At 48.3% G+C, this 21,478-nt stretch overlaps 1 protein-coding gene across 2 annotated transcripts in view; it reads left to right on the forward strand.

The window, feature by feature from the left end:
• Positions 1-21,183, forward strand: part of LOC143822729 (heat shock factor protein 3-like) — a 34,006-nt gene extending 12,823 nt beyond the window's left edge. Inside the window, exons 3-13 of one of the 2 annotated variants that reach the window (XM_077308226.1) lie at positions 3,300-3,427; positions 5,326-5,450; positions 8,068-8,143; positions 9,394-9,455; positions 10,923-11,007; positions 11,656-11,798; positions 13,491-13,739; positions 16,690-16,795; positions 18,649-18,711; positions 19,884-19,950; positions 20,419-21,183. In XM_077308226.1, coding sequence (XP_077164341.1) covers positions 3,300-3,427; positions 5,326-5,450; positions 8,068-8,143; positions 9,394-9,455; positions 10,923-11,007; positions 11,656-11,798; positions 13,491-13,739; positions 16,690-16,795; positions 18,649-18,711; positions 19,884-19,950; positions 20,419-20,765 — 1,451 coding nt within the window. In that variant the 3' untranslated portion in view covers positions 20,766-21,183. The remainder of the gene's footprint in view (positions 1-3,299; positions 3,428-5,325; positions 5,451-8,067; positions 8,144-9,393; positions 9,456-10,922; positions 11,008-11,655; positions 11,799-13,490; positions 13,740-16,689; positions 16,796-18,648; positions 18,712-19,883; positions 19,951-20,418) is intronic. The other variant, XM_077308227.1, reaches the window with a different exon arrangement.
• The last annotated feature ends 295 nt before the right edge of the window (positions 21,184-21,478 follow it).

The following is a 21,478-nucleotide window of genomic DNA, read 5'->3' on the forward strand; positions in this document are numbered from 1 at the left end:
CGGGTTTTCACAAAGTGTATGGCAGTAGTAATCACTTTTCTCAGGCTGAGAGGCATTACAATATTTCCATAACTGGATGATTGGCTTTTAGTGGGTCCTGACGCTTCGAAGCTCACGGACCAGGTCCGATTTACCTTATTGGTCTGTGCCTGACTGGGTTTGGCTGTGAACAGAGAGAAGTCCCGCCTTGTTCCGTCGCAGGAGGTAAAGTTCATAGGAGCATTCCTAAATTCATCTACTGCTACCGCCTCCTTGCCAGTCCATAGAATACGGCCCTTGTCTTCCATTCTGGGTTCCTTTGGACGGAACCGATGGCAACCTGCATACAGATTTCAACAGGCTCTCGGCCTTATGGCCTCAGTAACAGCTGTGGTCCCCTATGCCAGGTGGCACATGAGGGGTCTTCAATCCTGGTTTCTCAGGCGTTTTAACCCATTAAGACACTCACAGTTCCAACACTTTTAGGTTCTGAGGTCAGTTGTCTGATCCCTTCATTGGTGGTCCTCGGAAAATAACCTGTTGAGGGGTGTACCCTTTGGCTCCTGGACGCATAACTTAGTTCTTACTACTGATGCATCTTTAGAGGGTTGGGGGGCATACTGTGGCGAGTTGTCAACTCAGGGTCGTTGGTCCCCTTGGGAATGTACGTTACACATTAACTTACTGGAAATTCGAGCTGTGGTTTTGGCCTTGACTGCTTTTTCAGATTTATGCCGGAGCAAGCGGATTCTCCTTCGCACGGACAATACTGCAACCCTATTCTACATCAACAAACAAGGGGGCACCGGGTCCTTAGCCCTATGTGCCGAGGCCCTGAGAGTGTGGCAGATTCTTTTCAACATTCAGGCAGACATGAGGGTGATACACATAGTGGGCTTCATGAATACCAGGGCAGACAGATTGAGCAGAGTGTTTTCTCAGGAATACGATTGGACACTAGACGACCTGGTCCTGAGCCGTTTATTTTCCCTATATGGGGAATCCCCCAGATCGACCTGTTTGCCAGGGTGCATTCTGCGAAGGCCCACGAGTTTTGCTCCCCAGGGGGGATAGATAGACCCGCAGTCTCTGGGGGATGCGTTCCAGATCACATGGACAGGGGTTCTGCATTACGCGTTTCCCCCGCTGCCTCTTATCCCGAGGGTGTTGGCGAAGATGTCGGCGGACAATACGGATGTGATATTGATTGCCCCTTTTTGGCCCCGTCAACCATGGTTTACCAAGCTGAATTTGATGGCCAACGGCATTTGGATCCGACTCCCGTTGGATCCTGCCCTCCTGACTTCCAGTTCCCAACCATGCCCAGATTTATCCAGGCTTCACCTCATGGCATGGCGGATTATACCACTAACGAACCCCTCCCGCCTAGCGTGAGGGAGGTGTTGTTGCAGTCCCGGAAAAGCTCTACTAGGCGTAGTTACACGAATAAGTGGGCTAGATTTGAACGTTGGTGTCTATCACGACATCTTTGCCCATTTACTTGTCCCTTACCACAGGTCCTGTTGTACTTATGGGAATTAGCTAACTCGGGTCTGGCAGTTACCTCGGTCAGGACTGACTTGGCGGCGTTGGCTTCTTACCACGCCGATAGTGCAAAGCACTTCATTATTTGCCCACAAATTATCTAAACGTTTTCTCCGGGGTCTTACGAATTTGTCCCCCCCCCCCCCCCCCGTCAACCACCAATCCCGCAATGGTCTTTGGAAGTGGTCCTTCAGGCCTTGATGAGTCCTCCCTTTGAACCCATGGGGTCCATTTCATTGGCTTTGCTATCCATAAAGGTAGCTTTTTTAGTCGGGATTACCTCTGCGAGAAGAGTCAGTGAACTAGCCTCGCTTAGGATAGATTCCCTCCCTCCAGGGTTGTCCTCCATCCACATTGGCAGTTTCTACCCAAGGTAGTCTCACAGTTTCATCTTTCACAAGAGATTTCTCTTCTGGTTTTTTTCCCGAACCCGCAATCACCGGGAGAACAGGAACTACACAATTTAGATGTCAAACGTGCGATTCTTTATTATTTGGATAGGACAAGGGACTTTAGGAAGTCGTTGTCCCTGTTCATTTGTTATTGGGGGCCTAAGAAGGGATGCAGGGCGTCTTCCCAGACCCTCTCTCGTTGGCTGGTGTCCGTGATTCGTGCCTCATATAAGGCTGCAGCACTTCCATGCCCATTACACCTGCGGGCGCATTCGTTGAGATCTCAGGCCACCTCTGCTGCATTCCTCAGGCAGGCTCCTCTTCGTGACATCTGCAGAGCAGCGACGTGGTCTAATGAAAGCACCTTCATCAGGCATTATGCAATCGATCTGCAAGACCAGAGGCTCGGTTTGGAACTTGGGTTCTGCATTCACTTTTTTCTTAGAGGACTCACCCACCTCCACAGGTATTTAGCTCGTGAAAATCCCAATGTGGGACTGCACTACAAGACGGAAAATGAAAACAGAGTTGCTTACCGTTTACGGTAACTGTTGTTCTTTGACGTCTTGTGTGCAGGCACACATTCCCTCCCGCCTGCCCCGCTGAGTCTTGGAGTTTATCGGATTCGTTCCGAAGAGCGGCGGCAGAGAACTGAGGAGGGTGGGAGCTCCGCCCCGTGTCCTTGTGATCAGTGCGCGGGAAACCCGGCGCATGCATGGTAGCGGTGCGGAGCGCCCTCTTTGGAGACTTTTAGCTAGGGAAGTTCCGAGCGGCAGGCCTGCGTGTGCGCAGTCCCAATGTGTGCCTGCACACAAGACCTCAATGAACAACAGTTACCGTAAACGGTAAGCAACTCTGTTTTCTCAGCTAATTATTGAGGGACCTTTGAGGGACAAACAAATTTACTAAATTGTTGTTAAAAATGTATCCAATATTCGGCAAAATTAAAAGGGTGAATTTGGAAGGGGGCTTTACTTAGAATCCTGTGGTATTCTTGAGTGGACTGTTGTATCAGCAGGAAGCCTCGGAGACAGTGGCATGCAGAGTGAGGGTCGGGTTGTGTGCTTCGGCGAGGTTTGGCTGCTTCGATGACCAGCAAAGCTCAAAGCTGCGCTTAGGAGGCCAGCGCCGCGTTGCAGAGAGGGGGGCGGTGGTGGTGCACCAGCCAGTGGCCGTCCTCTCTGTGCTACTGTGCTTGGCCACCTTGGGCTTCGATGACTGCCGAAGCGCACAACCCTAAGAGGCATGTGCTTTAATAAAACCCACCTGGGACAAATTCCTGATCTAGCGTGCTGCTAAATTAATCTCAAACAAGGGAAGATTTACATGTCTCACCTGCTATAACATCACAGAAGAATGCTAAGTTTTCAAATGCCTTCACAGATGGCTTCAGGAAGGTTATTGCCCTGGAAAATGGCATGCTGACTTCCGTGAAGAACTCGGCCATTGAGTTCCAGCACCCGTTTTTCAAGCGAGAGAAGTTCAGCTTGCTGGCCAACATTAAACGCAAGGTAGCACTGCCTCCCCCCCCTGCACCCCAGTGAGAATGTCTTGTGTCATGTGGGACTGCTGTGAAGGACATTGTGGTTTCTTGTCTGATGATCGAGTGCATGTTGTCAGCTCTTGCGTGGGTGGGGGGAGGGAGCAGGGAGGTGCTGCCGGCTGTGCCTCTCACCCACCTGAGTAAAGTTTTGGCCTCTCTCTGGCTATTCTGGCCCTCTAGAGCAGGAATCTCCAGCCTTTTGGAGCTGGCGGGTACCTTTGGAATTTTGACACAGTGTGGTATGGATAAAAAATCTGTACAGCCCATCAGAATCTGCAGTGGGCAGTCAGAAGACCTGCTGGGCAGTAGCCCCAACTGGCCTTGTCGACTTTTTAAAAACACTTGATGGGGGGGCCTTGGTGCCCCTGGGGGGCAGTATTGGGAGACCCTCCTCTGGGAGGTGCTTTGCATACCAGGCTAAGTAACTTTTTAGATATTCTTTATTGGAAAACCTTTTATTTGGAATTAAACAATACTTCAATGCCTGCATATTTCAAACAAATTATATAAAAATGTACGCACTTTTTCTTGGTTCTCTCTGCCTTGCAGCTTAGACTAGCTCTCTCTAAGTCATGCTGAGGCAGAAATGGGTGGACTTCCGTGCAACTGTTTATAGGATTGAGGCACTAAAGTGGATTTAATTCCTTTCTGTAAGTAAAGTAGGATTTGAACCTTGTGTGCTTAGCCAGACAAGTCAAATAAAACCCCTTAGCTCCCCCTGCTGGTGCTCTGTGGCCCTTCCTGTTTTTTCACATGGGCATACAGTTATGTCTGATTTCAGGCCTAGTTGGGATTTTCATGTGTCTGACGGGGGTATTTGTCTACACATTGTTAATGGACCCTGAGCTGCAGTCACTCTACCAAAGATCCTCATCAAAGCTATTTGTCTGGTTTCTGAGCAGAAGTCTGGGGTTCTCATCTAACTGCTCTTTGAGATCTTGGCACACGTTCATAAAGTTGCAGTCAGGCACATGCAGTCTCTCCCGATCTCGTCAGCAGAATCTCTGACCTTCATAAGGGTTGAAAGATCCCGTCTTTGGTGGAAGCACTGATGGGGACAGCTCCTGTGTCCTGCTGGTGCAGGATTGATGTGGCCAATCACACAGGTTGTAACAGGGCTGTGACTAGCCCAAGGTCACCCAGTTGGCTGCATAAATATTTAGCCTATTTCAGTTACTACGTTATCCTGGTAATTCATATAGCTTTTCTGTTAGATAAGCCAATTCTGTGGTACCCTAGTTGCTTGGCAAGAGGCAAAGAAACAGGAACTTCCTGGTCACCTAGTACTGACTAGGAAGTCCCCAGACTAACCAGAACCCCACCCCCGATATATTCCATCACTGCAATAATCAGAATAATCTCACTGTGTTTTATTATGATAAAATTAGAGTCCAATCAGGCACCTTTGAGACCAACCAAGATTTATTCAAGGCGTGAGCTTTCGAGTGCTTGCACTCTGTTTTAGACTGACAAAGAGTGCTTGCCCTCGAAGGCTCCCGCCTTGAATAAATCTTGGTTGGTCTCAAAGGTGCCTGATTGGACTCTATTTTTGTCGTGCTGCTTCAGACCAACATGGTGATCCACTTGAATCTGTGTTTTATTATGTTGTGTTAAACATCCTTTTTGTTTGTTTCTTTTGTAAACCACCCCAAGCCCAGGAAGGGTGGACCAGAAATTAAATTATAAATAGATAAGTAATGACCCTTCTTGCCATGGTGGGTAGTCGTCAGGTAATGCACTTTCCATTCCTTGGCTGACTTTCTTTGTCCTCTCGTGGAGAAGCGTTCCTCTGACTGCATGCGATGCTAACAAGAACAGGGTGTGTTTCCCATGAGCCTGTGCAACTGTGCCTTGGTCCTGCCACAGGTGTCTGCCGTGAGAGCGGAGGATCTCAAGGCCTGCCCGGATGACCTGCACAAAGTGTTGTCCGAAGTACAGGAGATGAGAGAGCAGCAGAATGACATGGACCTCAAGCTGGTCAACCTGAGAAGGTGCTGATCAATTGCATCTTTTCTTTTTTAGTAATATGTTTTATTAATTTGCCATTAGGGGGAAAAACATGGAGTAATAGAAGGAAGAAAATAAGAATAAATATCATTAGATAGCAGCATGCTTTAAGAAAAAGTCCCAGCATTCGTAAAATTCTTCTGGTGGTCTTCATGAAATTGGTGAGCTTCATACTCGCATACTCGCTTCTTTTCTCTGATCATGTCCACCCCAGGTAATTTTTGTTGTTTCCATTGCGAGGCAATTAGGAGTCCAGCTGCTGTCACGTGAAAGAAGGATTACATGGGAAATATAGGCAAATTCACAGGAACAGTACCTAACACCGTATGTTTGGGATCTAATGGAAACTTACATTCAAGTATTCTCTACAAATTCTCATGCACTCAATTGTGTCTTGAGGAGAGAGCCAGTCAGGATGCTTCAGGGAGGTCATTGCCCTCAACAGTTAGATAATGGTCAAAACCTAACAGTTCTGTGTGTGGATCTAATAATCATGCATTGCGATTGTGGAATATTTGTGTTTCCAAGAGCAAAATGAGTCAGGGGGGGAGGGGGAGGAGAGCAGAGTTGAGTCACAGCAGAGAAAGTGATGAGAAGCGAAAGTGAGATTCTGTTGGGGGCATCTTTTGTGCCCTTTAAAAAGTGTGGTCCTTTCTTCCTGCTTTGATAGTAGATATTCATTCAGGGAAAAGATGGCTCCCATGCAGCTGCTGTGCATCCTTGTTCCATCCAGGTCAGTCTTGTCTGCTCTCCAGACTCTCAGGCGAAGGATGCTTTTAACTGGAGATGCTGCCAGGGACTGGAGCTGGGGCCTTCGGCTCACCACACAGAAGCCTGCCCTTCAACCCTGGCCCCTCCTCGGGGGGGGGGTGTTTATTGGCAGGGATTTGAATTGGGAAAATGTTCCCTGCCCTAAATAGAGCCCGGTCTGGTTTCACATGTTTATTTTTAGTTGGTAAACAATGTTTCAAAAGTTTTGGGTGTTAATTAGATATACTTCAGCAGGAAGAATTAGCTTTGAACAAAAATACTTGATTGGGAAAGCATAGCATGCCCTTCCTTAAATTGTTTCACTATAAGGGGGAATCATGGCAAATAGATGGGGAAGAAATGGAGATAGTGACAGATTTCATTTTCCTGGGCTCCAAGATCACTGCAGATGGGGACTGCAGCAAAGAAATTAAAAGACGCTTGCTCCTGGGGAGGAAAGCTATGGCAAATCTAGACAGCATCCTAAAAAGCAGAGACATCACCCAGCCAACAAAAGTGCGTTTAGTCAAGGCTATGTCTTCCCAGTTGCAATGTATGGCTGCGAAAGTTGGACCATAAGGAAGGCCGAGCGTCAAAGAATTGAGGCTTTTGAACTCTGGTGCTGGAGAAGACTCTTGCGAGTCCCTTGGACTGCAAGGCGAACCGGTCAGTCCTAGAGGAGATCAGCCCTGACTGCTCTTTAGAAGGCCAGATCCTGAAGATGAAACTCAAATACTTTGGCCACCTCATGAGAAGGAAGGACTCCCTGGAGAAGAGCCTAATGCTAGGAGCGATCGAGGGCAAAAGAAGAAGGGGACGACAGAGAATGAGGTGGCTGGATGGAGTCACTGAAGCAGTAGGTGCAAACTTAAATGGACTCCAGGGAATGGTAGAGGACAGGAAGGCCTGGAGGATCATTGTCTATGGGGTCGCGATGGGTCGGACACGACTTCGCACATAACAACAACAAATAAGGGGGAAACAGAAGGGACTGCAAACTGTTGACAGGATGATTTTAGCATAACCAAAGAATTGGCTGTCTACTCCTCTGTCTCTGCGGTCTTCTGGCTCTCCTCTGCAGAGGTCTGAGGAGTCCCTCTTCACTTCTTTTAACTTGCTAGTTCCTCAGAAAGAGTGCAGACTGTCACATATCTTCCACTCCATGAGAGCAGGAGGCATATAAACAAGAATTTCATCTCTGCTTTTTGTTTGATGGGCTGTGGAGCCCATTATGTAAGTTAATATATAGGTTTTTGGTTAATGTATTTTATAGTTTATCCCCTCTGCCTTATAAATCACGCAAACAGGGCTGAACTCAAGCGATTCTCAGGGAAATATTAATTACCGCTTTTGAACTGCAAAGCTTACCAGATGTGGTGGTGGCAGTAGTATTCATTGATAGTCTTGGAGAGAGCCAGCTTGATGTAGTAGTTAGGAGTGCGGACTTCTAATCTGGCAACCTGGGTTTGATTCTGCGCTCCCCCACATGCATCCAGCTGGGTGACCTTGGGCTCCTCATAGCCTTGATAAAACTGTTTTGACCAGCCAGTGATATCAGGGCTCTCTCAGCCTCACCCCACCTCACAGGGTGTCTGTGGTAGGGAGAGGAAAGGGAAGGTGAATGGAAGCTGCTTTGAAACTCCTTTGGGTAGAGAAAAGCAGCATATAATAACCAACTCTTCTTCTTCTTCAGTCATATCAGAGCTCTCCCATCCCTCTTTCTCGCAGGGTGTCTGTGGTGGGGAGAGGAAGGGAAGGTGGTTGGAAGCTGCTTTGAGACTCCTTTGGGTAGAGAAAAAGTAGGGCATAAAAATGATATGTTCTCCAATCTTTTGGTGCCTTTTCATGCAGGGAGAACCAAGCCCTGTGGAAGGAAGTGGCAACTCTCCGGCAGAAGCATAGCCAGCAGCAGCAGCTCCTATCCAAGGTACCAGATGCAGCATGCTCTTCCTCCAGGTGGCTCTCGAGCAAGCATGTCTGGGGCAGGGAGGCACATGCCTCGGAGGGGAGAGGAAGGAGCCCTCTGTCTGGACTTTGCAAGACGGAGCTCTTCCACCAAGCATTTGGTTGAGGCTGGGCCAGGGAATCAGAGTTGCCATCTGCGGATCCCACTTGCCGTGCTTTTTACGTTCTGCACCCAGATCAGGTTCCCGGCTCCCATCTTTTTTGGATGCCAGCATAGGCCCTGGGGGGCAACCGACGAGGCTGAGTATTAAGGGTTTTTTTTTAGGAGGCCAGACTGTGATGCTTGATCTATCAGCTGCATTTGATGTGGCTGATTACGAGTTATTGGCCCACCACCTCGCTGGAGCCAGGATTTGGGGAACAGCCCTTCAACGGGGTAACTGGACACAGAGGGTGGCAGTGGGGGAGACGCTTTCATGCTCGTGCAGACTCATTTGTGAGGACCCACTGGGCGTGGTACTCCTCCACACTATGCACCATCTAGGACAGCTGGTCCGGAACTATGGGCTGGGCTGTCAAGGCCGTCTGCGCCTTGGGCCCTACCTAACTGAGGGACTGCTTGCCTGCTTATGCCCCCTGCAGGGCCCTTCGCTCTCTGAGGATTAATCTGCTGGTTGTCTCTGGCGCCAGAGAAATACTCCTGGCCTCAACCCAGGCCAGCTCCTTTTTGGTCCTGTCCCTGATCTGGTGGAATGAGCTGCCAGGAGAGCTGAGGGCCCTGATAGAGCTACCAAAATTCCACAGGGCCAATAAAACAGAGCTCTTCTGTCAGGTCTTAGGTTGAAGCGGGGTCTCTTAAGAGCCCCCCCTATCTTGAGTCTAAGGAGGAAGGCAGACTAGAAAATAAATAAATAGATGAAATCCGTGCCCCCCCCCCCAAACAAATCTAACTGGCATCAGCAAGGGCCTTTTCAGCCCCAGGTCCAGATTGGTGGAATGTTCTGCCTGAGGCGATCAGGGCCCCGTGGAACATTAAACAGTCCTGCACTCTGCACGGGTGTCTGGCACCCACGAGAGCCCCAGTGGGAGGTCTCCTCCCTCTGGCTTTCCGAAAGGTTCTGAAAAGAGCAGGTGTCTCCCCCTCGGTGTGTTGCCCCTGAGCATGGGTGGCCCCCCCTGAGTGTTCTACTGGCCTGGAAGGGGGCACGTTAAGTGGGCTGCATGAGAGGGATGCGGCATGTGGGGCACTCCTGACCTCTCCTCTCTCTTCAGATCCTTGAGTTTATACTGAACTTGATGAGGAGGAACTGCACCGTGGGGCTCAAGCGGAAACGGTAGCTGTCCCCTCTTCTGCCGATTGCCTGGGATGCCCATTGGGCCTTGCTGGAGTGCGTGCTGAGGAAGGCTGCTGGGGGTGGGGGTGGGGGGGATGTCTGTGTGTGGCCTGGTCTTGTTTTCTGCAGCAACTACTTTCTTTGTGAGCAATTGAGCACAAAGCATTGTTTTTTTTTCTCTGTGTGATGTTTATTTTAATTGTCTCTTGCATTTTTACTTTGCCCTTCCTCCAGGGAGCTCGAGGGGTGGGGGTGTCTTCCTTTTATCTTCTCAACAATCCTGCGAGGTGGATGAAACTGCAAGGGAGGGATTTTCTCACAAAGCAAGCTTCATAGGGAAAGGGGGATTTGAATGCTGGTCTCCAAGCTTCTGGTTCCATCACTGCAGTAGCTCTTAATTTTCACAGCTCAGGTGCCAGGCTGCATTCCCAGTCTTCATTGAGCTATAGCAGGGGTGGGCAAACTGTGACCCTCCAGATGTCCATTTGCTGGCAGGGGCTCATGGGAATTGTAGTCTATGGACATCTGGAGGGCCACAGTTAGCCCAACCCTGTGGTATAGGATCCCCTGCCATATCTCTAGACTGTGCTGAAAGGCTCTCTCCTGTATCCTGGGGCGGGTGGTTGGATTCTATCAAAAGTTAAAACTATAACAAACTGCGGGGCTCAAGGTATATTAAAAGAATCTGGTTTGGATTATTCAGGAATCATGACTATTATTAAAACTAGTCCTCCTCATTACTAGCAGCTAGTTTACCAGGGCAGCATCACAAATCATGCCCAGCTGGACTTTATTGACAGCTTATTTTAGAAAAATAACTTCTCATATAGGGTTGTGAGTGTCCTGCATAGTGCAGGAGGTTGGACTCGATGACCCTTGAGGTCCCTTCCAACTCTATTATTCTATGGCAGTTAACATGTTCCAGTTAGGATATTTATGTCTGGAGGAATGAGTGTAAATGGTACACAAAAAAGGGAGTGTGGATCCCCCCTTACTTTCTGCTGCTGCCAACAGAAGGAAGACGGGCCCCGTTAAGCACTGCATCAGGAGGACTGTTGAGCCGGGGGGGGGGGGGAGTTTTTTTGCCATCAAGGGGTGTTTGTAATTCAGAGGTTTTAATGACTATTTTTATGGGATTTTATTGGGGGGAGAGCTTTATTGACTGTCACAAGACATTTTGGGAATAGCGGTATAGAAACTGAAATACAAATAAATAAATATAAATAAGAAATCAAGAGGATTTACAGTGCAGTACTGATGTAACTTGCCTGGGAGTAAACCCTGTTGAGGAAACCTCGGTCAACCTGCTTAGGCTTCTGATGTGTCTCCCTCATCACTAAGAGAGGCCACTAAATTTAGGAATTTCATGTATGAGAAATGTCTGGAACATCGTATGAGAAATGTCTGGAACATCGTTCCTTTCTGGACTCATTAAGCCTGTGATGAGAGGTGGTGTTCGTCTCCCAGTAGATCGCTGTCCGATGGTTCAGGTGCCTCACCGGCAAAATACGGTCGTCCGTATATTCGCATGCCTGTTGAAGACTGCGAAACGGTAAGTTCTTTTGCTTCTTTCTGGGAAGGCTTTGTCTGATTCTTTTAGGGGGTGAGGACCAGAATCTCTGGATCATTGAGGTGAGATACTCTTTGATGATGTGCCTTAAGGTGGCCAATAGATACTGGGTCAGGAAAGGAACAGGAGTAATGCCAATAAATATAGTACAACTAGGGGCAATGCCTATTGCATTCAAGAATACAACAGGCGCTAAATTTGGGTGGGGGGGTGGAAGAATTCTGCAGATGGCCTTTTCCTCCCCCTGGGACCTGGAATGGCTGCAAGCTGAACCCCCCCCCCCCCGGAAGGGAACTCACCAGCAGGGGCAGATCTCACATGGCAGGGATCTGCAGCCTAAGATGGAAGTTGAAGGAGAAGGGGGTGTCAGGGGTGGGGGATGGAAGGTGATAGGTTGTCCATTGGACAGCCAAGATAGCCGGTTGGAGGAGGAGGCACTCAGAGGCGGGACAGCTGCCCTGAGTGGGTGTTAACTGCTGAGTGGCACGTAAGCCATGAGACCAGCTGCTCCTCCAAGCCCTTACCAGAAATATTAAGTGGAACAGATGTTTGTAAAATGGTGTGAAGAAAAATTGTAGCAAGAGTGGGGTCCGCATGTTGTCCTTTGGCTGTGGTTGTGTCTCTCTGTAGGCAGCCATTTCTGAGCACCAGGCGGGCTGCGAAGATGTGCTCATAATACGTGACATCACCAACGCTCCTGAGGAGGAGGAGGAGGACCCCGGGGACTGCCCAGAGTTGCCACTTGCTCTCACGCACATGGCCCACGGGAACTGGTAAGGATGTACAAGTGACAGTGTTTCCATCCGGCCCTGTACTGTGCTTCACTTTTCAGAAGCTGTGAGCTGAGTACTTTGCTGGCAGGGGGGAAACAGTAATCACTGGCTGCGATAGGCCTGAAATGAAAGGAAGTTCTTTAAATGAAGTCAAGTCAAGTCTTTATTATTACGGTACTAGACAAGTAGTCCAATTACAAGGTACATAAAAACACCTGGCATTAACAAGATAGAAGAATCATTGATAAATATTATAAAAGATAAAAACATTCCAGCTATAAGAATCATTCTGGTTTTAAAACTCACAAGCATTATCTCAAGCAATTGAGACTATCTCTACCTAAGTTGCTCCGAATCCAACCAGCTCTTCCTTGTTTTGATTGCTCTCCAAGCAAATCTGGCCACAACAGAAGTTATTTCTGTGTTTTTGTCTGACAACATGTCTGTGATTGCCTCTGAGTTGGGCTTATTCTGTAGGGAAGGTATAAGTTCTCCCCTGAATTGATCGTATAGCCTACATTGGAGTAATACATATTCAGATGTCTCCATGCTCTCATCCTGGAAGATGCATAAACGATCACAGATGGGTTTTTTTTTGAATAAGCCTTCCCTAAAAGTGGATGGGAGCATGTTATATCGTAAGAGAGTAAATGATCTCCTATGTTCTGGGAAGACAAGATTAGATAAATAAGGTAATGGCCTCAAATTATTAAGTGGAGGCATTGGAAAAAGTGGATTTTTTACTTGATTGAAATCCTGTTGGCGAAGGATATCTAGGATTCTTTGTTTTATTGTTTCCTTTGCTTGGTTGAAACGCAGAGACAGTATTAACTGTTTGAATAGACCATATGAGCAAAGTTTTTTCTTAAGAGTGGATATCCATGGCACAACCAATGATTCAGACATCATTAGGTAAAGCAAACCCTTTGTGGAAAAAAGCAATTTTAACCAGTACATGGACGTACATATCCATATTCTGGTCTGAGTACATTCCTGTTTCCACCCGGATTGAAGCATTGGAAATGCTGGTTGGTACTTGGAGCAGGGATCTTAAAAATTTAGCCCGGGTCTTTTCTAGGCTGGAAATATTGGCATTTATACACAATGGTGCTAGAGGTTTTGCCTTGAACAGCTTAAGGGCTGCGGGAACATTACGTCCACCTTTGTGCCAGAAGAATTTCTGAATGGCACCTGAGCTTCTCTGGGCATTTGAGGAAATATATGACATATATGGGAGTTTCTATGGCCATTTGATTGGAATAGTACTCCCAGATATTTGTAAAATCTGACCTGTTCTACGGGTGATGAATTGAGATGCCATGTATATGTTTTAGGTTTGTTACCAAAAACCATAATCTTTGTTTTTGAATGATTGACCTCTAGCTGGTTCAATCGGCAGTAAGTACCCAGTAGAACCAAGGCCCTTTTCATTCCATTTGGCGTTCTTGATAACAGCTTTAAATGAAGGATTTTCCTTAAACAAGGAGGGCCATGGCATTTAAGCTGAAGGGGGAAAGCTTAAAATGTTATCCATCTCATGTTTCCTTCCTTCCTTCCCTCCTTCCTTCCCTCCCTCCCTTCCCAATTCCATTACTGCTCTAGTATTTAAGGAAGGCCATTGCCTGTAGTTCTTTCTTGATCAGAGCACAGCTTCTCAGCCTTGCACCCTTTGCCTGTGCTGTGTGTTCTCAGGGGTGACCAGCTGTCCACTGCAGAAGGCATCCCTCCGTACAAAGCATCACAGCCCTTGGGGCTGGAACTGCCAAAGGTCAGCTCTCCAATTCAGCCAGTGGACAACCCGGTGGGGGACAGCGTGGAAGAGAGCAATGCCCTGGAACTGCATTCCGCACAACCCAATGCAACTGAAGACCCTGCTGCAGTGATAGCTTCCATCCTGGATGAAAACCAGACAGTGGCACAGAGCGGTCCTGTGCTGGAGAGGTATGGCCAGTTTCCAAGAGGGATCAGACCGGGTCTGAAAGAGACGCATGTTGAAAGAGGGTTTTTTTTCTCCTGGCCAGGATTTTCAGATGAAAATCAGTTGTTGGCAACCAGCTAAAAGCTCAGGTTTCCTTGCATCCCCTCCCTTGCTCACTGTTTGCCTCCCTTTTAGAAATTGTTTCTTAGAGCCACTCGTGAACATCTCCCCCTCTTGAGTGACAGCAGTTCTTACATCCTGTTGCAGTGGATTTCGCTAGTTAATTATTCTTGAGGTGAAAAGTGCTTCTTTCTGCCTGCTGCATCTACTGCTCACCAGCAGTTGGTGGGACAAATTCTGGTTTGTCATCTGCTGGAAACCCTGAAGCATCCGGCAGACTTGAATGGACATCCCCAGGCATGCTAGGAAAAGTTTACAGCAGAAAGGAAAAGAGGAAGACCTCATGCGAGAAGCACAATTGGGGAGGGCCTTCCGTGGGCCAGACCTGAGCAAGGCAGCGACTGACAGGACATTTTGCAGGATGTTAATTTGTACGGTTGCTATAAGATGGGAGCAGCTTTTCAGCACTTCACAAACGCATAGATATTATAAAAAATAAGGGATTTCCACACCCTTTAAAAATAGTCTCGTTATATTCCAGCTCCTGCACATGACATCACCAACCTCCAGCGTCTGGGCAGTAGCTGGCCGGCTACATCCCTCATTTTAAAGCTTTGTTTGGTGAATCCCAAAGACTGGATTCACCAACCTATCTAGTGCTACTTACCAGAGAGCAACCAGCAGGCCACCAGCAAAAAAAAGTATGGAGGCGAAGAAGCCATATCTCCACTTCCAATGTCCCGCCCTTGAACCCGCCTCCTTCTCCCTTTCAACGAAGAACTGTTGATTTTAAAAAAAATTAGCAGGCATTGCGGATCTTTAAAAGCATGGAGAAAGGGGATTGGCTGCCTGGCTTGGGTGACAGGCGGAAGAGAGTCACATATAAATCGCGTTGCCGTTTCCAGCAGCACTTGTGGAGGGAGAGAGGTGCGAAATGGCAGCAGACAAGAGCGAGACAGCCTAGAGGCCAGGAGGGACCAGGAGGCGCAATTATCTTTAGTGTTATGCCACTCAGCTGGCGTATTGCTATTTTTAATGTGTGGAAATGTCTGTAGAATTCACCTAGAATCTGAGAAAGAATGTAGCTACTCTTTTCATTTATGCCCCTTTTTCTCCAGGGGGAACCTAGAGCAGCTTCCATCCTCAGGGTCCCTTAAGATGCAAGGAATCTGTTCCAAGTCATCCTAATTCTGCACGTGGTTTAGGAACACACAAATAGTCCTGCTGGGAGAAGATTTTCTGTCCATCTAGCGTTCCATGTGAGGCTCCCAGCAGGTCTGCAGGGGCTGCATCTGAAGTTCCCGGCTCCTGCCCAGCCTGGTCGTGGTTCTGCAGGGTGGAGCCACTTGTTCATTTGCTTTGGGAAACGCGTGGGCAGAGAGAGCCGGACTCCTCGAGTTCTGTCACCAGCCCTGGTGCTCAGTTGCTGCTTCTGCTTTGGACTGACTTTTTCCAAGCAGATCTGCTCCACAGGTGTCTTTCCCAGTCCCACTAACCTCTGTTGCTCTCAGAACGAATGAATGGCAGCTCTGAGGGTCTAGCCAACTTCTACAGTCTCAGTTGCCACCCAGTGCTCTATTTTGAGTAACCAAAAGGAGTAAAATGTTCCAAGAGGAAATGTCTTTCTTGAGCAAGTGGAGTGTAGCAGACAGAGTTGCGGATCCAGGTGCTTGGGGACCAGGCTTCGAATCTCCTCTTCTGTCATTGATATTCCCTAGATGACCTTGAGCCCATCACAAACTCAGCCTGGCCTACTTCACAAGGTTATGAGAAAATGCATGAGGGGATAATGAAGTTCTGGAAAGGCACTTGGAGTCTCAACTGGGAGGAAAGTGGAATATACATAAACATGCAGATGGGCCTCTTGCAGAGGCCTTAGAACTTAGTTCTGAAAGAGACATTCCTATTCTCCTGTGGTTGTAGTGGTTAGGAGTGCGGATTTCCAATCTGGCTAGCCAGGTTTGATTCCCCGCTCCTCCTTTGACTTTGGCCTCACCACGGCACTGATAAAACTGTTCTGACCGAGCAGTGATATCAGGGCTCTCTCAGCCTCACCCACCTCTCAGGGTGTCTGTTGTGGGGAGAGGAAAGGGAAGGCGACTGTAAGCCACTTTGAGACTCCTTTGGGTAGAGAAAAGCGACATATAAGAACCAACTCTTCTTCTCCTTCAGTAATATCAGGACTCTCTCAGCCTCACCCACCTCACAGGGTGTCTGTTGTGGGGAGAGGAAAGGGAAGGCAACTGTAAGCCACTTTGAGACTCCTTTGGGTAGAGAAAAGCGGCATATAAGAACCAACTCTTCTTCTCCTTCAGTAATATCAGGACTCTCTCAGCCTCACCCACCTCACAGGGTGTCTGTTGTGGGGAGAGGAAAGGGAAGGCAACTGTAAGCCACTTTGAGACTCCTTTGGGTAGAAAAAAGCGGCATATAAGAACCAGCTCTTCTTCTCCTTCAGTAATATCAGGACTCTCTCAGCCTCACCCACCTCACAGGGTGTCTGTTGTGGGGAGAGGAAAGGGAAAGTGAATTTAAGCTGCTTTGAGACTCCTTCAGGTAGAGAAAAGTGGCATATAAGAACCAACTCTTCTTCTTCAGTAATCTCAGGGCTCTCTCAGCCTCCCCTCCCTCACAGGGTGTCTGTTGTGGGGAGAGGAAAGAGAAGGCAATTGGAAGCCACTTTGAGCCTCCTTCAGGTAGGGAAAAGCGGCCTATAAGAACCAGCTGTTCTTCTCATTCTGTACTGTGGCCAGTCTGCCTGGGGAGTGTTTCTCATCTCTGGCCTGTGGTAGCAGCTACATTTTCATTTTCCATTCCCACTCTGACTTCCTGGGTTTCCTGCCTTCTGCCCAGGGAGGAGATGCAGGACTTCTTGAACTGCATTGATGCAAGTCTTGAGGAACTTCAAGCGATGCTGTCCGGAAAAAAGTTCAACTGTGGCTTGGAATCCCTCTCTGACGTGAGTACTTCTGGGGCTTGCACGGGAAGCCTCGCATTCACTGCTGCCCTGCTTCCTGAGTGTGTAAGCAGCCCCTGTTAGCCTTGCCAGTTGCCGATGTCGGGTTTCCGAGGGAGCCAAAGCAGCTTTTGGGATACGGTGGCCTGTGCAGTGGCCGCAGCCTGGGGGAACCAGGTAGCTGCACACTGTTATTCACAGTATTCTTATGCTGCCTCCAGAGCTGCATTTATATGATGGGACCGATAGCATATTAAAGAGCGCAGAATTACACAGCTCCAGCAGTCTGATACAGAATTGCCCACAGATCAGAATGAGAAGTTCAGGAATTGGTAGCCTGAGGACTAAACAGTTCAGCAGATGAGGCAGCAAGAGCTGAGCAGCCCATCTCCGGCACTTCCGGACATTAAGAATCAGCACTTTGAACTACGGCCAGAAGCAAATTGGCAAGATGTTGGAATAACAGGGAAGGATGGGAAGAATTGAAGAAAGGCTTGTGCAGGAGTAGCCAGAAGGAGAAGGGGGAGGGGTCTCCTGGAGCTGCCCCTACTCAGTCTCCAGGTCCTCAGGGAGAGAACTGACGGGGGAGAGGTTCTCTTCCAATCTGTTACTCATCTCAGAATCCTGGTGTAAATCAGGGCTGTAGATTGTGGGAACTAACCAAGCGAAACAGGCCTTGGTTCCAAGGAAGAGGAAAGAGCTTTATGTGGAAAAACGAACAAGAGAGAGGATTGCTTCAGGAAATCCAAGCAGAGTTCAGCGGCAGAGGGAAGGGAACCTGAAACGCAGCAGAGAAACAAACAACTCCTATCACGAAGCTAGCTCAAGGCTGTTCCTGACCTTCAGCTCCTGTGGGCTCAGCCGTCTATGATTTTGGCTCCTGCACCCATCCTGCCTGGCTCTTGTCTTGTGTGGGTGGTGCTCTGTGCAGTGCATGCTACGTTGGAAAATGTGGTTGCCAACCCTGTAAACCTCTCACAGGGTCTTTTGCCTTGCATGACATAGTCCAAGGTTTTTGTGCTCCAGTGTTTCCTTGTTTGTGACTTTTGCCACCCATGCATACCTGGGCAAGCCGGTCCCATGGCTGGATAAATGGGGAGGGTTAAGGAAAGACCTGGCAGCTTAGCTTGTAAAATCCTATGGAAGAGCTCTCAAACAAACGGTCGTTGAGTATTATATATGTCTTCCTCTGAGGGCTGGCTTTATCCCTAATCCAGGTCGGCCTTGGTCCTTACTCAAAGTCTCCAAGCAGCCCCTGCAGCCCTTATCTCATCCTCTAGCATGGCAAGGGTTACTGGGTCGGCATTTGACCCTTAGGCTTATATCCTTTTACCTCTGGCGCCAGCCTGCACCAAACACTGCTCTGTCAAGGATGTTATTAGAGTGACCCGGAATCGTAGCCTAAACATGGCGGGGCTCTCTGCAGGCCACTCTTATCTGGATTCTAGAGCTGACAAAGCCCCCTTGAGGAGGGGCAAGTGTTTCTTGCCAGTTGTCTGCAAGCAGTTTTGGCAAAAGAACGTTGGTCTCTATTACCTCCGGGTTGGCCTCTGGGTGCAGAGATGCTGCTGGTTTGAGCTGAGTGTCTCTGCAGAGTAATGTTTACAAAGTAAAGAAATTATGCCAAAATTGGGGAAATGACTGGGAGTATGATAGGCATCCAATGACTGATGTTGTTCTCTTTTGGCCTCGCTGCTGTATTTGGAACCAGTTTTACTGTTGAACTATATCTCTGAAAACATGTTGCTCAATTAATAGGCAGGCAGGTACCATTTTAATCTCTGGATATTGAACAGCCTGGCTGAATGTTTCCTGCCTGCCTTTCCTGCATTTCACTTTCTTGACTTCTTCTTTAGCCTTACAGTCCTGAACTTGTATTGGAAGGCAGCTTGACAGAAGTCCCCACCCATTTGGAGGATGTAAGTGGTGCTGAGCTCTTGTGAGGGGAGGGAGGAAGGAGCCCCTTCTCAATCTGGGGTGCTGCGCGGGCGGTAGAAACAGCAGCCATGGGTCACTGTGGAGCCGAGGGCCGCCTCGCCCTTCCGCCCTCTTCTCCTGCAGCTGGCACCAGTCACCCAAATGTTCTCAGCAGCTTCCTTTCTGTTGAACTCTGAATGGCTTTCTGTACATTTGGGTGGCTGGAAACTGCAGAGCCAGCTCAAAGAATGGCTAGACAAGGTTCAGGAGTGTGCAGAATTAGATAAGTTAACAATATTAATGAGGGCTCCAATGCCAGGCAGATTTATAGTAAACTGGGAGCCTTTTGTGAGCAGGAAGGTAAATGGTGGTGCTGAATTGGTTATGCTGAATGAACTAGTTAAGACAAGGATGAAGTATATCTTAGAAGGAGCGAGTAAAATGCAATGCAAAATGGTGTAAACGAGGAGAAAATAGATTGAATCATGTATTTTATTGTTTTAAACTGTGGGTATATAACATCAATAATGGTTAATGGAAAATATAATTTTACTTTATGTCTTCTAATAATGGTTTTTAAGCATGTGGGATTGGGAATAATAAGGAACGCAACATGTAGTCAGTCGGAGGGGCTTATTATATTTTTCCTTTTTTCCTTTTTTGGGGGGGGGGGCTTTAGTACGTGGGTTGGTATTTTTATAGAGGCTATTTTTTGTAGTTGTTGGTGTGTGTATAATTAAACACTAAATTTAAAAAAGGAACTGTGTAGCCATCTAGGTAGATTATAGGGCTAGGAGTGAATTGAGCCCTGGCAGGACAGGATCCGTCCTCTTGGGCTCTGCTCCCTTGGCTGGGTGGAGGTGGATTTCCCTTTCTCCATGAAGCTCTGGTTAGCGTTTCAGGAAGGATTCCAGGTCCTCTTTTCCTTGCCACGACCGCCCGATGAGGTAAGTTAACATGCCCAAACTGAGCTTTGTGGCTAAGCGGGCATTTGAGCCGGGGTAAAAAACCCAAGTAAAATTCCCATTAGTTTCTGGGGCAGAGGGGTCAGTACACTCTTGAATCCAAGAGACTTGGAAGCCCTTGGTGTGATGGCTGGAACGAGCTTTTATAGCAGTGCTTCATTCCAAGAAATCCTTAAGTGCCCACTTAACCAGTTTCTACTTCTCTCTAGATGGACTACATGCCAGAAAATACAGACACTGTTGAGACAGACAAACAGCAAACATCAGGGAAGAAAGGTGAGCTGTTGGGGAAACCCTGAATGGCTTTGACAGTCTGATTCCAAGGTAGCTGAAATAGTCTGAAAAACCAAAGCAGCGATCTCAGTTCCAAAAGCTGGGGAGCCATTTGGGAAGAGAGTGTGCCACAGGTGACGATTCCACAAGCACCTGGCTGGTTTGGCTGACTATTAAAGGAGAAGAACAGTTTTTTCTCAGCTTGCAGATGGCCAATGGCAGGCCTGGAGGGGGTGGGGAGGGGAGGGGCCCGGGTGCGCATTTATATAGCTCTGCTTCCCAGCCATCTTCTGCACCATCCCGCCACTTCTGGGGTTTCTCAAAGCCTGAAGAAGGTTTCAGGGGATTATCAGTGGTAAAAAGTCAAGAAAGGCTGTGATAAGCAGTCCCCCCTTGCGAGTCGTGTGGCCCTGGCTCCGTACGAGTCTTGGCATTTTGCTTTCCTAACGCAGGGCTTTTTCCCTCCCACAGACATGCAGCTGATCCAGTACAGGGGGAACCCCTTGCTTTCCTTCCTAGAAGATGCCCCTTCAAGCAAGGTTGTGGGCCAGATGGAGAGCGCCAACGATGTTCTCCTGGCTTCACTGGAAGACAGACCTCCCTCCCCTCTTCCTTCCGGCGGGGAGGCAGACAGTCAGCAGTTTCCAGCTCCAGCTCCTGACGGACCTGGCCCAGAGCCCCAAGATCCAGCCCTTCTCCCCGAAGACATGAACGGGGAATATAAGCTATTTCCACTCCTGCTTCTAAGCCCTGTTGCAAACTTCATAGAAGAAGCCTCTGAGATCAAGCCGCTTGAGCCGGACAAAGACCAGCTCTAGAGTGTCCGCGAGGGGCGGCCGGAGAAGGCAGCCTCTCCCCACCTACAGCCTGGATGCCGGGGGAGGGGGTGTTCTACCAAAAGAGCTCCTGGGCATGCAGCCTCCGGAGCCAGGCTGGTGCTGCAGTGCAATATTTTTTAAGATAGACAAGAGCAGCTAGTGATCGACTTCCAGCCTGCTTTTATGTTTTTTTTTTCTGTCAGCTGGGCAGCCAGTTTGTTGGGCTTTGTTAGGTTATTATTTTTTTATTTGCAAAATTTTCTTTCCCTACCATTAGCAACAGTCCAATTTTTGTATTGGGCCAAATTATACCTTTTTCACTCCTATATATGGCTCTCGGTATCTGCGTAAGCAAGCTCTGTTTCCTGTGGAAAACCATGTATTTTTAACTCTGATCCATAAAATTATGCAGAAAGTGGGTTTCTCATTTGTATTGCATGCCAAAAACCTGTTCTTGGTTGGGCAGTTGGGCAGGGAGGATTGCAAAAAAAGACTAGCTGAGGCCACCTCTTAGATAAGGAAACGGGGACCCACCCTGGTCTTTCCACCATGCCGAGGTTGAGCATGCTGGCCCATGTCTCTCACTGCAGCTGTACCCATGTCCATCCTGTCTCAACAACTGGGAACACATGAGCAATATGGAACGAGACCTCCATTGTCATCGGGTTCCAGTAAGGGGATGAGGTCAGTGAGGTGGGGATCAGCCTTCACTG

The sequence above is a fragment of the Paroedura picta genome, chromosome 13 (assembly GCF_049243985.1).
Source record: "Paroedura picta isolate Pp20150507F chromosome 13, Ppicta_v3.0, whole genome shotgun sequence".
Classification (NCBI taxonomy): domain Eukaryota; kingdom Metazoa; phylum Chordata; class Lepidosauria; order Squamata; family Gekkonidae; genus Paroedura; species Paroedura picta.